Here is a 14,870-nt window from a genome sequence, read left to right as displayed (position 1 = left end):
GCAGCCCTGGCACTGCCCAGCCGACCCCCAGTGGGACGCCTGCCCAGGGAAGAGGACGCCTGCGCTGGGCAGAGCTCGCCCATGCCCGTGAGTACAGTTGTCTCCACCACGCCCCACCGCCACCCTCACCCAGACACCAGCATCCCCTGCTCCTTCCTAACCTCGACTGACCTGAGCCCCGGGCCAGGCGGGGCTCCCGCCGGCAAGGGGCTAGGGCGGGAGGGGCCGGGGGAGGGGCAGAGAGTTTTGGTGGGAAGGTCAAGAGAGGCTTGAGCTAGTTCAAGGAAAAGGAGCCGGCGCCTAGCCTGACACCCCCTTTCCGCAGTAGACCCTCGAAGCTACTTTTTCCCGGACCATTTCCTTCCACTGTCAATGGAAACTGTGGAAGCGGGAGGGAGTCCTCGCCCTTTCTGAGTCTCTTCTCAAACTCTCGTTCTCAACGTGTCGCTCAACCCCCTTCCTACCAAGCCTCCCCCGCCTCTGCCCCCTCCTCGCGCTCCCACTCCCCTGCCCTCTCAGCGTCTGCAGACTCTGGAGGCCGGGGAGGAAATGACGTGATGTTATTTTTGTGTCAGGTCAGCTTCCAGCTTCAGTTTAGCCCTCCAAGCTCCCGCGCCGGGCTCGGGCGGTCGGTCGGCATCTCGCTCCCGAGGGCACACGGCGGGATCTATAGGGATACGCGGTGCTCTGGGCCCGCGGAGCTGGGCGACAGCGTTTTTCCGCTCCACCCCCAGGTCTCTCCCTAGCCCTGGACCTCGGAGCCCCTGGGGACGGAAGGCAGCTGCCAAGGGTCTCAGCGGGATCCGGAATCCGGAGTTAGCCACCCATCCCCACCCCTACCCCCAACCTAGTGGGGCCTCCGGCTCCGGCGGCAGGAAGAGGGCGTGGAACTCCTTTCCAGTGAGGGACCAGCAGAGGCAGTACCGGGGTGGGACGGGTGCCGAGCTCGGAGAAGCACCCGGGGAAAGAGAGAAGGTAGGGGGCTGCCCTCCAGAGGCGGGGTAGGCCACGGCGTGACTCTCCAGGGATAGAGCACGCCCTCCGCGCGCGGCGCACCCCCCGGTACACTCACACTTGCACCTCCCTCCGCCCCCCTTCATTCACAAGGTCTGAGCACGCATTCCAGCACAGCCGAGTCTCGCTCAGCCCCCGCGCGCCGAAGGGAGGGAGCGCAGAGGGGGTCTTGCAGACGCTCTCTGCGCTCGCCTGGTTTAGGGCCCACCCTCTGGATTCTGCCTAATTCCGGGCTGGAGGAAGGGGCTACAGTCCCGCAGCGGATTGGGTCCAGTTTGGCGCCTGGAGCGACCCCCTCAGCCTCCGCCGCAGTGGAGCGCGCCGCCGCCAGAGGGAGGCGAGACCGGGATAGCCCGGCCGGGGAGGCGGGAGTGAGGGGGCGGGGAGGAGGCAGAGCTGAGGGAGCGTGAGAGAGGGAGAAGAAGGTGAGAGGAAAGACCGAGAGCCAGAAGAAGAGGAAAACCGGGGAAAGCAATCGCGGGCGTAGTAAGGCCACCAGTTGGTATTGTAATAAAAAAAAATAAGGCACACGCGGGACGCATGCGCACGGTCGACGGAGGCGAGCTGGCCGGAGCTGCTCGCCCGGCGGACGGTGAAATCGTGAGTACCCCGCATCTTCAATCCTCCTTTCCCCCTCTCGGACTCACTCCAAGGCCTCGGGCTGGGAGGTGGCCGGGGCCAAGCGGGGCGCGCACGCAGGGCAGCACTTGGAGCTCTGGTCGTCGGCGCGATGGGGGGAGTGGGTGCAGGTCGGTTTCCTCATCCGCCGGTTCAGCCCCGGAGGTCAGTCGGTGCGTATTGTGGGGGTGTATGGGCTTAGGGTGTGACTGGGTGTCAAGGGGGGCGTCCAGCCACCAGGATCAGTTTCTGCCGGGTCCAGCAGGGCGTCCGCATGATTCAACCTCTGTGGCCTCGGGTCAGTGAGTGGGTAGGGGAAGCGAGAGCCTAGACTTTAAAGTCTAAAATGCGTACTGACCCCCAAAGTAGATCTGGGGAACTCCAGGCGGTGGAAACGTCGGCGTTCTCACCGGGCCGAGCGCCGGAGGCGGGCAGTTTGAGCGCAGGTAGGAAGAGGAGACACTCCCTGAATCGCAGAACCTCCCTTTAAGAAAAGCGCAACTCAGGCGGGGGACCCGGGAAGTGCCTGCACACGCGCCCTGGAGGATCTGACTCGGTGCCCGCATTTACGCTCTTGAAAACCTAATGGACTGAACTGTCGCCCACCCTTGGCCCGCGCCAAGTTGGTTAAGGTGCAGGCGCCGCGGGTGTTTTTCTTGAACAAACCCGGGCGATTGAGTCTTCCGCACTCTCGGAGCTGCGCTCGGTAAGTTGGAACGTGTCGCGGCGGCCAGGCTGCGGAGACTGGAAGGGGGCGTGGGCGCGCGGGGGACCTAAGAGGGGCGTCGCGCCAGCGGGAAGGGATCGGGGGACCTTTTAGGATGGGTGTGCGTGGCGACTCCCCTCCCCTAGCTGTGGGGAGTGGGCGGGGGGAGGGGCCTAGGAGCTAGCCGGAGCGGGTGGGCCTTTGCGGGCGGGATCTGTGTGCTCCACGTTCGGGGGAGTGGGCGGGAAGCGGTGGGCACTGGGGAGTCTCGGCTCCGCGACCTGCCCACCCAGCGTGGGTGGTGAGTGGGCGGGAAGGGGCCCTGCGGGAGGCGGCGCTCCGAGACAGGAATGGGCTTCCCCGACTCGCCAGTTTCGGAAGAAAATCCGGGCGAGCAGCCAGGGCCCTGCGCGACCCCAGCGGCGGGCGGGACGCGGCGGTGGATAGTGCTCGGAGCCGGCGACGCGGGCGCGGGCTGGGAGCCCTGGGTGCTACTGCAGCAGCCTCGCGGCCAGCAGCGGACAGTTAGAGGAGTGAAAGTGAATGCAGTTTCTATCCAGGAGGAGGAGAGCGCTAGAGGGAAACTCTCTCCTCCCTTCTTTTCCTTTTCTGAACCTGGCGGAGGCCCATGGCTCGTCATTTGAGAGGCAGTATTGCCTGATAGGTCAGAGCTCTGGGTTCTGTAACTGTCTGGATTCAAATCCCAGCCTAGCTGTGTGACCTCAGGCAAGTAACTTAATGTTTTGGTGCCTTTGTTTTATCTTCTGTAAAATGAAGAGCTCTGTTACATACCAAACAAAAGCTGGTATTACTATTAGTATATTTATGCAAAATTGGCTAAGTAGCCTTCAAAATACTGTATAAGATCAGGAACAAAATGTATTTTTGGGGTATGCTATAAAGAGTATATATAATAAAGTAGAAGATGTCCATCACCAAAATTAGAAAAACAGTAAATATTTTCTATGTTGATACGTACATTTTAAATACAGTGCATTTCTACACCATCTGGACCCTTTTTATTTCAAATAATTATGAAATACTTATATACACATTTCAAACAGCATTTTTTAAAATTATCTCTAACCTTCAAAAAATATTTCACTTTGTAAAACAGATGTGCATAAAAAATACACAGGTCATGGTATATACAGAAAATCCAAGGTTTACATTAAAATACTGCACCAGGTCAGTTGTATTTAAAAGAATCTGGAAACTTACCTTGGAAGCTAGAAATGCTAACTTCTCTAAAATGATTGTAAACATTTCAGCCAAAATACTCATAATATCAAGAATATAGAAAGATAGGGGTGCCTGGCAGGTTCAGATGCTTGATCTCCGGGTTGTGAGTTCGAGCCCCACAATGGGCACAGAGACCACTTTAAAAATAAAGAAATACATAGAATGATAGAAGTCAGATTCCTTCACTTTACAGCTGAGGGAACATTCAGAGAGGGTAGAGGTCCCTACTGGAGATCTCCAGCTAAATAGGGCCCCAAATAGGATTAGAGTTAGGTCTTCTGACTCGACCCCCAAGGCTGTTATACACCACACTGATGTGTTCCTGTTTACTACAGGTTTATTAACCTTTAACAAATAGGAAACTAGAAGTCATTACATAAGGGAAAATATACAAGCATGTGTTATATACAACACAAGAAAGACCAGACAGTAATTTGGCTACTATCCCACAGCTTCATCATGGTCCCGCAACGCAGAAGGTAGGACTGCATAACTTAGGTAAAGTAGGCTAAGATTACAGATTAAGCTAAGAGGCTGAGCCAGCACTGGAATTCAGGGTCCCACTGGAGTACACATTTGGTTGCATATTCTCTTAATCCCTTGTAGCAGTTTTTCCTTAGAAATGACTTTTGAGCTTTTCTTAAATTCTTAAAATCTCCTTCCTGCTGACTCTAAGAGAGCTTTTTAGGAAAGGCCTTCAAAATTACATAGAAGGAGATTTTATTAAGCCAGATTTTGTGAAAAAGCAAGAGTGAACGGGGGCAGGGGGAGGGGAGCTTTCTTATTTTAACACAGTGGCTTGGTAAATAATGGTTTCCATTCCAAGCACTTGAATATCAGTTCCTAAAATCCTACAGTTCTTTCATTTCTGCATGCAGCAGTATAATGACATTCACCTTCCACAGACAGGTACAGCAGGTAGTTTCAAGGTCCAGCCCTCACACGAGCAGTTTAGGAATTGTAGACAGTGGCAGAGCCTTTCAAGTGAGCATTTGGCCTTACAAAGTTATTTAGGATTATAGGAATGATGTGTCCTCCAGAGAAAGCACTTCTAGGAACCGTGCTTGCCTCCTTGAAAAAGGAAACCATGGTTCTCTCCAGTGCATGAACTGGGTATCTTACCTTTGACTTTGCACCTCTGCATACTTACCAGGTGTTTTTAGACAGAAATACAGGGCATTAAGTAGGGAGTAACTTTGTAGCAATCTCCCAAGCCAGTTCAGCAGAACCGAGTTTTGAAACCACATGTGTTAAGTCAAGTCCCAGTATGATTAGAATGTGAATCACTGTCCAATTGGGAATATTTCAGATTGGTTTTCAGTGTACCACCAGGTGAGTCACCGTGTGAGCTTCTTCTAGTCAAATACGTATAGCATCAGTCAGCAACTAACAGGGTTCACTCTGAGTCAGAGCTTAGCATTTAGTACAATAAGTGTGAGTCACTGACTACCTGGCACCTATCTGAGATGGTCCCTGCATTTTACCTTGAGCAGCTCAAGAATCTGGACAATGCTGCATGGGATGAGTCAGTTCATAGTACAATCGAATGGGCTTTTGTGGCAGCCATTCACAATAAAGTTTGATGTGACTGAAAGCACAAGGGAATATTACAGGGTGATGGATTCATAGAATAAATTGCCCTGATTCTAATCCCGATGATTAGATTCTAGCTATTTGCATGGGGAATCATTTGTGAAATAGGAGTAATATGCTCTATTGCCTAGCAGTGATATTTTACTTGAGTTACCTCAATGATTTTTAAAGCCAGTTAACTGTTCTGGTTTGGGATGTGCTCGATTTCTACTTATTACTTCATTTTACTCTAAACTGTAAAATCCTTTAAAAATACATCTTAGTATTTGGAATTTAGACAACCGCATCACATGCAGTTCCTTAGCAGTTTGACTTCCTGGGGTCCTGGGCTGTACAACAGCAGGTCAGCACAACAGTGAAGTAGAGGGGTACACCTTGTTCTGTGGTTTGGCTCGGTTTGTGCCTGTCACCTCTAACACTAACTGAACAGTATTCGCTGTATAGTTAAGTGTGGGGACAGTCAAAATTTATAGGCAAATTTTCAGCTGCATGGGGGCAGTCAGCGCCCCAACCCCCATGTTGTTCAAGGGTCAACTGTATTAGCTGGGCCTTTTCTGAACTTCAAAAAGAAGTTTATAGTACATATTCTTTACATCTGGTTCTTTAGCTCAGCATTATTTTTTTGACATTCATTGTTGCACATATTGTGATGTTTCAGTGCTGTCCAGTGTTCCTTTGTGCTAACACAATACAGTTCATTTATCGATTTCACTATTGAAGGACGTTTGAGTTGTTTCTAGTATGGGGCTATTATGAGTGATGCTAATATTAATATTCTTATTCATGTCTTTTGACAAACATAAGCCCTATTTCCATTGGATGCCCAGGAGTGAAATTGCTGGATAATAGATCCAGTGTATGTTTAGCTTTACTAGATACTGTCCGTTTTTCAAACTGTTTTTGTTCTCCAAACTAATTTACAACCCTACCAGCAATATATTGTTTCATGTCCTCACCAACACTTAGCATTGTCCACCCATTTAATTTTAGTCATTCTGGTGGCAGTGTAGTGGTAATGCATTATGGTTTTAGTTTGTATTTCTTGGGGTTCCTGGGTAGCTCAGTCAGTTAAGCATCTGCCTTTGGCTCAGGTCCTGATCCCAGGGTCCTGTGATAGAGCCCCGCATCGGGCCCCCTGTTCACTGGGGAGTCTGCTTCTCCCTCTCCTGTTCCCCCTGTGTGCATTCTCTCTCCCCCTGTCAAATAAATAAAATCTTTTTAAAATTTTTATTTCTCTGATTGCTAATGATGTTGAGCATCTTTTTGTTGGCCATTTGTATATCTTCTATTATAAACTGGCTCTGCTAGGGTGCCTGGATGGCTCAGATGGTTAAGATTCTGCCTTCGGCTCAGGTCATGATCTCAGGGTCCTGGGATCGAGTCCCGCATCGGGCTCCCTGCTCCTTGGGAGCCTGCTTCTCCCTCTGCCTCTCTCTCTCTCTCTCTCTGTCTCTCATGAATAAATAAATAAAATCTTTTAAAAATAAATAAATAAATAAACTGGCTCTGCTAGTCTTTGGCTTATTTTTCCATTGTGTTGTTTGTCTTCTTTTTCATTCAGAAGAGTTCTTTATATATTCTGGGTATAAGTTATTGTCAGAAATGTGCATGTGTCTGTGTGTATTGCACATCCCAGGCTGTGCCTTGCCTTTACTTTTCAAACCATTATTTTTGACTTCTGTAGTTTCTGTTGAAAAGTCCTGCTTCTCTGAAGGTAACACGGCTTTTCCTCCGACTGATTTAAAATTCTTCTCTTTGTTTTTAACTTGCCACAGTTAGAATAAATGTGGTGTGATTTTGTATCTGTCCTGCTTTCAAAGCGCTGAGCTTTTTTATCTGTAGATTGATATCATTCATCAATTTTGGGAAATGTTCACTCAGCATCTTCTTGCCTGTTTTCTCTCTTTCTCTCCTGCTTCTGGGACTCAAATTCTACATATGTTAGACTTTCCTTTTCTTCCCCTGTGTTTCTTATTCTGTGCTGTTTTATCTTTTTTTTTTTTTTTTTTTTTTTTTTTTTGGTCTTTCTCTCTCTTCTTCCATTTGAATACTTTATTTTGACCTATGCATTATTTTATTTAACCTGTCTTCTGCTGTGCCCAGGCTTCTGTCAAGCTATCTAGGGAGTTGTTAGTTTCAGAAAGTGTTTTGTTCACAATGTATTAGTCTATTTCATTCTTTTTAATACATTTAAATTCTCTGATGAAATTCTCCCATCTTTTCATCAGTTTTGTCCATCGAATTCTCATCTACTAAATCCAATATTGATATTGTTTGTGAGTCTATATCTATTATTTGTTTCTTCTGTCATATTTTTCTGTCTCTTCACATACCTCCTAATGTTTACTATATGTACACATCATATACAAAGAAACTGTGTTGATTCAGATAATATCGTCCACCAGCAAGGACTCTCCCTTGGAGGGGTTTCCTGTGTGAGGATGAGGGGCTAACCACTTCAGTACTAACAGGTATTGGAATGACTTTGGGCCAGTTGCAATTTTAATAAGACATAGGTAGCCTCTGGCTTTTTCCTATTTTTCAAGTGTTTTCTCCTGGGCTTCAGAGTTAGAGCCTAGTGGGTTTCTAACTCCTCAGTCTTGAAAGACTGAGAAACTTAATATCCCCTTCAGAGGTTTTGAGCTTGCTTTCTGTGCCCACCTTCCCCAGGTGGCTTACATATCTGGTAAATGTCTTGAGGAGGCCAGGCATGTGTTTTGAGGATGGCCTTGTTACACATGGGGACTGGCTCTCCCACATGACTATGGAGTTCCTTTATATTCTCAACCCAAGCCTAGAGTCAGCAAGTGCCCTCAGGGGAAAAAACACCTGATGACAGACTGCTCGCTTTTGAAGAGCTCCGTCTCTCAGAAATTTCAGTTAATTTAATCTTCTTGCTTCCACAGCTCTTTGATGTCTTTAGAAATGTGATTCTATTTATATGACCTTTTGGTTGGTGCAAAGAAACTGTGGTCTGCCCTGACCTTTTGTCTTTTTTCTTGACGATATTTTTCCTGAATTAAGTTTCTTTTTTTTCTTTTTCCTTCTTTCTATCTTTGGATCATATTTTTATCTTTCTATAACGTCATTTGTTTCCAATATAACTCAAAAAATTAACATTAAAAATCTTGCTATTTTAAAAAAATCTTGCCATTTACAACTATAAAGTGTACTATATGTTTTATGAGTTTAAAAATGCTAGAAGGAAAAGAAGTATGGTATGATCCCTGCAACTCTTTATGCTTCACATTGCAGGTACGTAGTGTAAAAAGCATGAGCTCTGGTATGAAAGAAAGCCAAGTTTGAATTTTGACTTTGCTCACTTAGTTTTCTGAGACTCCAATTCTGAATATGTATAATAGGAATAATTATACTTACTTTATAGTAAAAAATGTGCAGCAGAAGGTTCAGGAGAGCATTCAGTAAGTGGAACCTGTTATCATTATTCCTCTAATATTTATCCATCATTATTTTAGGCCCCTGAACATGTATAATTTTATTTTAAACACTTATACTGATATATTTCTATCTGGTACAGATTTTAAGATTTTTACCATTCAAACAAGGTTCTGAAAAAGTTTTTTGTAATATATAAAAAGCCTATACCTATGACTTAATATCTATGAAAATATTAATAAGTTTATGAATTCATATTTTGCCAAAATTTTTGTGTTTTATAAGACCACAAAATAAATAAAATTTAGTAACAGAAAGAATTATATTCAAAATAGTTTGCTCTCTGTAAATCCACAACTGACTACTTGGTGTCATACCAATATGGTTTATTATAAGATGTTGCCAATAAGAAAACAGTATTAAGAAATACTTTAAAAAGCCTGCCAGTATTCTCTGGAAAGGACAGCTGGTTCATTTTTGAGAGGAGAGTCTGTGTGGGGGCTAGGAGTAATTTTAACATTATCTCCATGAATGATTCAAATATAATTAATCTTCATATTAAATTTTCTGTTACAAGCCACACTTTTATTTTGACTTACGCATTTGTTTCTTTAAAAAAAAGACTGCTTTAGAGGCCCCTGGGTGGCTCAATTGATTAAGCGATTAAGCATCTGCCTTCAGCTCAGGTCATGATCTCAGGGTCCTGGGATCAAGCCCAGCATTGGGCTCCCTGCTCAGTGGGGAGTTTGCTTCTCCCTCTGCCCACCCCCCACCCCCGCTCATTTACATGCTCTCTCTCTCTCTCTCTCTCAAATAAATAAAATCTTAAAAAAAAAAGACTACATTAGTATATGGAAACATAGAAGGTGAAATAGAAGGTGAAAATAGTAGTCTTAGAGGCAGATGGGTGTTTCTGGGATACACAGGCATCTCCTAACCCGAGAGAGCACGACAGCACCTCAGGTCTGTGTCCCCAAGGCCACAATGTATCTCAGGCTTTAGTTCCTCAGCACAGTGAGAGTGGGCTTCGCTGGCCTGACCTCCAAATTCAGTTTTGTGGGCAGATTTAAGTCAAAGCATAAGAATTATAGGATCTGGTTATGAAACAAACTGGAATTTATCAAATTCCTACTAGAGCTAAGGCTTTGTTGAAGTTAAGTCACTTCTGGCCCTTTAAAGGACTAGTTAGACTGTGCTATTGTTTCGGTGAAATCAAGTACTTCGTAACAAAAACATCTGAACATCATGACCAGACAACGTTGAATAAATTTGGGTTAACAGTGAATGAAGGGGTACAAAAAGGTATGAAAAAGGTAAAATTCTGCAAAATCTAATAAAGTGAAAAACTCACCTGGGCATATTAAACAAATGTCATAAATGAAAGAAAAGGCTTTATTTCTTTTCCTTATCTTTCCGTGATGTGTTCAGAATCATGAACGTATTAAAATTATAAATACTAATTTATGGAGCCCCTGGGTGGCTCAGTCAGTTCAGCGTCCAACTCTTGATTTTGGCTCAGGTCATGATCTCAGGGTCATGAGATCGAGCCCCACGTCCCGCTTAAGATTCTCTCCCTCTCTTCCTCTATCCCCCTAAAAAAACTATAAATACTAATTTAGATAGAACATTTATTTATTTAAAATATATCATATGTATTCTGAGAATCAGGAGCTACATATAGATTATATTTTCTTTTTTTTTTTTTTGAAGATTTTATTTATTTGAGAGAGAGAGCATGAGAGGGGGGAGCATCAGAGGGAGAAGCAGACTCCCTGCTGAGCAGGGAGCCCGATGCCAGACTGGATCCTGGGACTCCAGGATCATGACCTGAGCTGAAGGCAGTCACTTAACCAACTGAGCCACCCAGGTGCCCCTAGATTATATTTTCTTAATGGAAACTGGTCATCAGGGTGCCTGGGTGGCTCAGTTGGTTAAGCATCTGCCTTAGGCTTAGGTCATGATCCCGGGGTCCTGGGATCGAGCCCTGTGTCTGGCTCCCTCCTTGGTGGGAAGACTGCTTCTCCCTCTCCCTCTGCTCCCCTGATCCTGCTCTTTCTCTTTATCTCAAATAAATAAATGAAAAAAAAAAAAAAAACTGGTCTCTGAGCCTTTTTTTTTTTTTTTAAGATTTACTTATTTTAGAGAGAGAGAGAAAGCACGAGCTGGGGGAAGGGGCAGAGGGAGAGAGAGAAATCCTCAAGCAGACTCCCCACTGAGTACGGAGCCCAACGACACAGGGCTCTAGCCCAGGACCCTGAGATCATGACTGGAGCCAAAATCAAGAGTCAGACACTCTCTGAGCCTTTTCATGTATCCCTTAGGATGGGGGTTTTATTTCTGGGTCTCTGTATCTAACTGCCTTATATCGTCTCACAAAAATATTATCAAGTAACTATGGTACTACAGATAGGCCGAAATGCATAACCATTAGACATTTCAGTTCTTTGAACTTTTTTCAGTTTTAGATGTTTGTTTTACATATCTATTTAACACTTCATGCCAAGGGGGATGGGAACCTAAAATTCAGTAGCTATTTTGGCACAAATTGTAGAAAACCAGAACCTTGAGGACCAGAGATTCTCCCACACATACCCTGGGAAGAGCAGACAAAAACATTACATCAGCTCAGCCCCCAGAGACTGTCTTGGGAACACTACGGGAGTATGGAACTGGTGGTACATTGGAGTTTCCATTCTAATGAGAAGCAGCCCTGCTAGAAAAATGACTCCAGAGACATTTACGGATGGGCATCCAAAAATAACCAAAACCTGCCTAACTGTGGCCCATGCACAGCTGTGGTGTGAAGAGCAAGGCACTATGGGGTGGTGGGATAGACCTGAGCCTAGAGCCAAATGATCTAGATTTAAGTCTGTTTGGGGACTGACTTTGGGAAATTGGGCATATCACACAAGCTCTGTGAGTGTGAGTTCCCCACTAATAAAATGGGATCTTGAAATCTGCTCCATGGAATCATTTCACGAATTAAATGTAAGGTGTGATTACTACTACCTTTGCTCATATAGATAAAGGAGAAATTGCGTTATTTGGAAACCATATGTGGAAAAAGTAGGCTCTGATAAAGAGTTTAGATTTTCTTCCAGTGTCATAGATTGCCACTGAAGGCCACAGGAGGGGACTCACAAAATGTGGACTCTATTGTAATCAGTAAATATTTTAGACTTTATGGGCCATGTGGTCTCTATTGCAACTACTCAACTCTTGCCACTGTAGTGGAAAATCTGCAGGCAATAAAGTACAAGGGGTATTGGGGCTCTCTATAGTGGTCCATGCAAGAGATGGTGCCCACCTGGGCTGGGTGGACAGTGGAATTGGAGAGAAGTGAGTAGACCCTGTGTCCAGTCTGGAATGGCAAGCTTGCCAATGACTGAGCAGCAGAGAGAAGAATCAAGGTGATTCCTCGGATGTGGGTGGATGGGGGCACCATGTATGGACTTGGAGAAGATTGGAGAGGAAACGGGGCAGAAGAGGAGACTCAAGAGTCTCCTCTAAACCCTAAAGTCTTAGATGTCCACAAAACCTCCAACCGTGGCGGCGAGTAGGCAGTTGGTTTGATGTGTTTTGAAATGAAGGGATTGGCCTGGGCTGGAGGCAGAAATGAGCATTTGTTAGACTCTTTATGATATGTAGCTTGCTGTGCTGTGGTACACTACATTCTCGTGAGGTTATGGTGGGAAATTCTTTGGCATAATCAATGGGATATTACTGCCCTAGAATCTGCACTTCCTTGTCTAAAACTGTAAACAATCTACTGAGAGTTTCTATATATTTACTATAGAGGTTAGCAAACTAGGGTGCATGGGCCAAATCCAGACTGCTGCCTGTTTTTGTATGACCTGCACACTAATAATGGTTATTACATTTTTTAAAAATTATGTATGTGTGTGTGTGTGTGTGTGTGTGTGTGTGTGTATGGACAGAGAGAGAGAGATTTATTTTGAGGAATTGGCTCACATGATTGTGGAAACTTGGCACATCCAAAATCTTGATGGGCTAGGGCTGGCAGGTTGGGGACTCAGGGAAGAATCATAGTTCAAATCCAAAGGCAATCTGCTAGCAGCATTCCTTCTTGCATGGAGGAAGTCAGTAACCCAGCAACAGCCCAGGGAAGAGATACCAAGGACAGGCATGGGGGGAGGCGCGTGGAGCTTCCATGCCCTCTGTGGGAACACCACCCTCCCAGCATTTAGATGTGTTAGGAAGCTCAATATTTACATTTTTTAATTGCTGGGGAAAAAAAATCAAAAGAATATTTCATGACATATGAAAAATGTTATGAAATTTGAATTTCAATGTCCATAGGTTTTATTGGAACCCCGCCACATTCATTCAGTGGCATGATGTCTGTGACTGCTTTTGTGCCAACAGAGGCCGAGCTGAGATGTTGCTATAGGGACCATAAGGCCCCCGAAAGGGCTATAGTATTGACTCTCTGGTCCTTTACAGGAAAGGTTTGCCTCCCTCTCATCTATAACCTAAACGTAGGTGTGAAGTATTACTACATTTTTGTAGGAAACCGTCTGTATGAAAGTAAATCTGACATTCAACCACTAGCAATGTTATTTCTTAGAAAAACTGTGCACTCTTAAGAAAAAACTTTCAGAAAGACAAGACCAAAAATTCAATTAAAGACAATCTCCTATAGGAAATGAAGTCAGAGGATCTAACTTAAGGTTCCTTTTGGTATCCACCACTTTAACATTCATCATTTTCATGTGAACAGGAAAACTTAAGGGCATTTAACAAGCCCCAAAAGTACTAAGGAAGAAGGGCCAGAGGGAAATAATATGCACAAAGTCTGTGTGTATAACTCAGATGCTAGAGGCTTTCAGAGATTCAAATCACTTACAGTCTAAAAGCTTTAAATAGGATGGGAGCTTGCTATCATCACAAGATGAAAACACCTAATAATGGACATGAGGCAAAGTTTGAGGATCCAATGCTTCTATCCCCTGAGGGATCGTGGAGAAGGTAGAATTTGTGGAAAAAGAGACACGGCAGAAAAATTTGCCCAGACAGACCTGTAAGGAGTCCAGAAGGCTAGTTACTTACTTAGGAACACAGATTTTTGTACACTTTCATTATCCTTAATTTGCATGTACATTAACACATTTCACAACCCATCTGCTGTAATTGGTGAAAAATTCGTTCTTCAACTAGCAAATAGTCATCCAGGCCTAATGTCTGTAAGATCTGTGGCCAGCATAAACAGAATGGTTAGGAGAACCCCAGCAGACTGGACCAGAGTGGTGGGGGGCTTCTGCAGCCCTGGGTGAGGACTTAACTCTTGCTTGTGATCAAAGAAGGAGGCCTTGTCCGTAAGAGTTTCCATAGTTCTAGCTAATTGCTTTGGGACAATGATAGGAAGCTGCATTACAAATGTTACTCATTAAAAGACAGTTAAAATAAAAATGTTACTTTTAAGAAACCTGATAACCTTATAATCAGCGCATTTAAAAATATAATGTCCATATAATAATAGCAATGCCTTTGTCATACCCAACAAAATTAACACTATTTTAGCATCACTTAACATCTGTATTCATTTGCTAGAGCTGCCGTAACAAAATACCACCATCTGGGTGGCTTAAACAACAGAAATTTATTTGCTCACAGTTTGAAGGCTACAAATTCAAGATCAAGGTGTTGGCCTGTTTGGTTCCTCCTGATGACTCTCTCCTTGGCTTGGCACATACACTTCTTTGTCCTCACATGTTCCTCCTGTGTGTGCACGTGCATCCTCCGTGTCTTTCTCGTGTCCAAATTTCTGCTTCTTATAAGGACACCAGTCAGTTATGATCGTGGCCCCACCTCATTGGCCTTATTTTACTGTAATCACTGCTTTTAAAGACCCTGTGCCCAAATACAGTCACATTCTGAAGTACTGGGGATTAGGACTTCAACATAAAATGAGGGGGACCCAATTCAGTCCCTAACACTAGCCATATCACATCGTTTCTCCTTAGTCTCTGTCTGCTTCGTCTACTCTCCATCTTCTTTTTCACACACTAACCTGGGGAAGAAACTGGAGCCACTGCCCCGTGGATTGTCCTATATCATGAATTTATTTACTTCTTCCTCATGATGCTGAACTTGTTCCTCTAATTCCTAAATTTCTGCAAACTAGATGTCAGATCCAAAGCCTGGAATAGACTTAGGTTCAGTGACTTGACCAAACCACTTCCTGGGTGGTGCTTGAACTCCCTACTGCATCGCATCAGAAGGGCACCGTGTCTGTATGACCAGCCCCTTTTAGTTATACTAAGAACATTATTTCCTAAGG

General features: G+C 44.9%; 1 protein-coding gene across 4 annotated transcripts in view; it reads left to right on the top strand.

The window, feature by feature from the left end:
* Position 1: 1 nt before the first annotated feature.
* The window catches only part of RGS20 (regulator of G protein signaling 20), a 46,408-nt gene continuing 31,539 nt past the window's right edge, over positions 2–14,870 (top strand). Inside the window, exon 1 of one of the 4 annotated variants that reach the window (XM_078072384.1) lies at positions 2–87. In XM_078072384.1, the coding sequence (XP_077928510.1) occupies positions 82–87 (6 nt within the window). In that variant the 5' untranslated portion in view covers positions 2–81. Of the gene's footprint in view, positions 88–878; positions 1,615–1,643; positions 2,339–14,870 lie in introns of those variants that run through there. The other 3 variants (XM_036106270.2, XM_036106251.2, XM_036106262.2) reach the window with 3 other exon arrangements.

This window comes from Halichoerus grypus, chromosome 5 (assembly GCF_964656455.1).
Source record: "Halichoerus grypus chromosome 5, mHalGry1.hap1.1, whole genome shotgun sequence".
NCBI lineage: Eukaryota > Metazoa > Chordata > Mammalia > Carnivora > Phocidae > Halichoerus > Halichoerus grypus.
The sequence above is the reverse complement of the archived record's forward strand: the minus strand, read 5'-3'. Positions and strand labels throughout refer to the sequence as shown.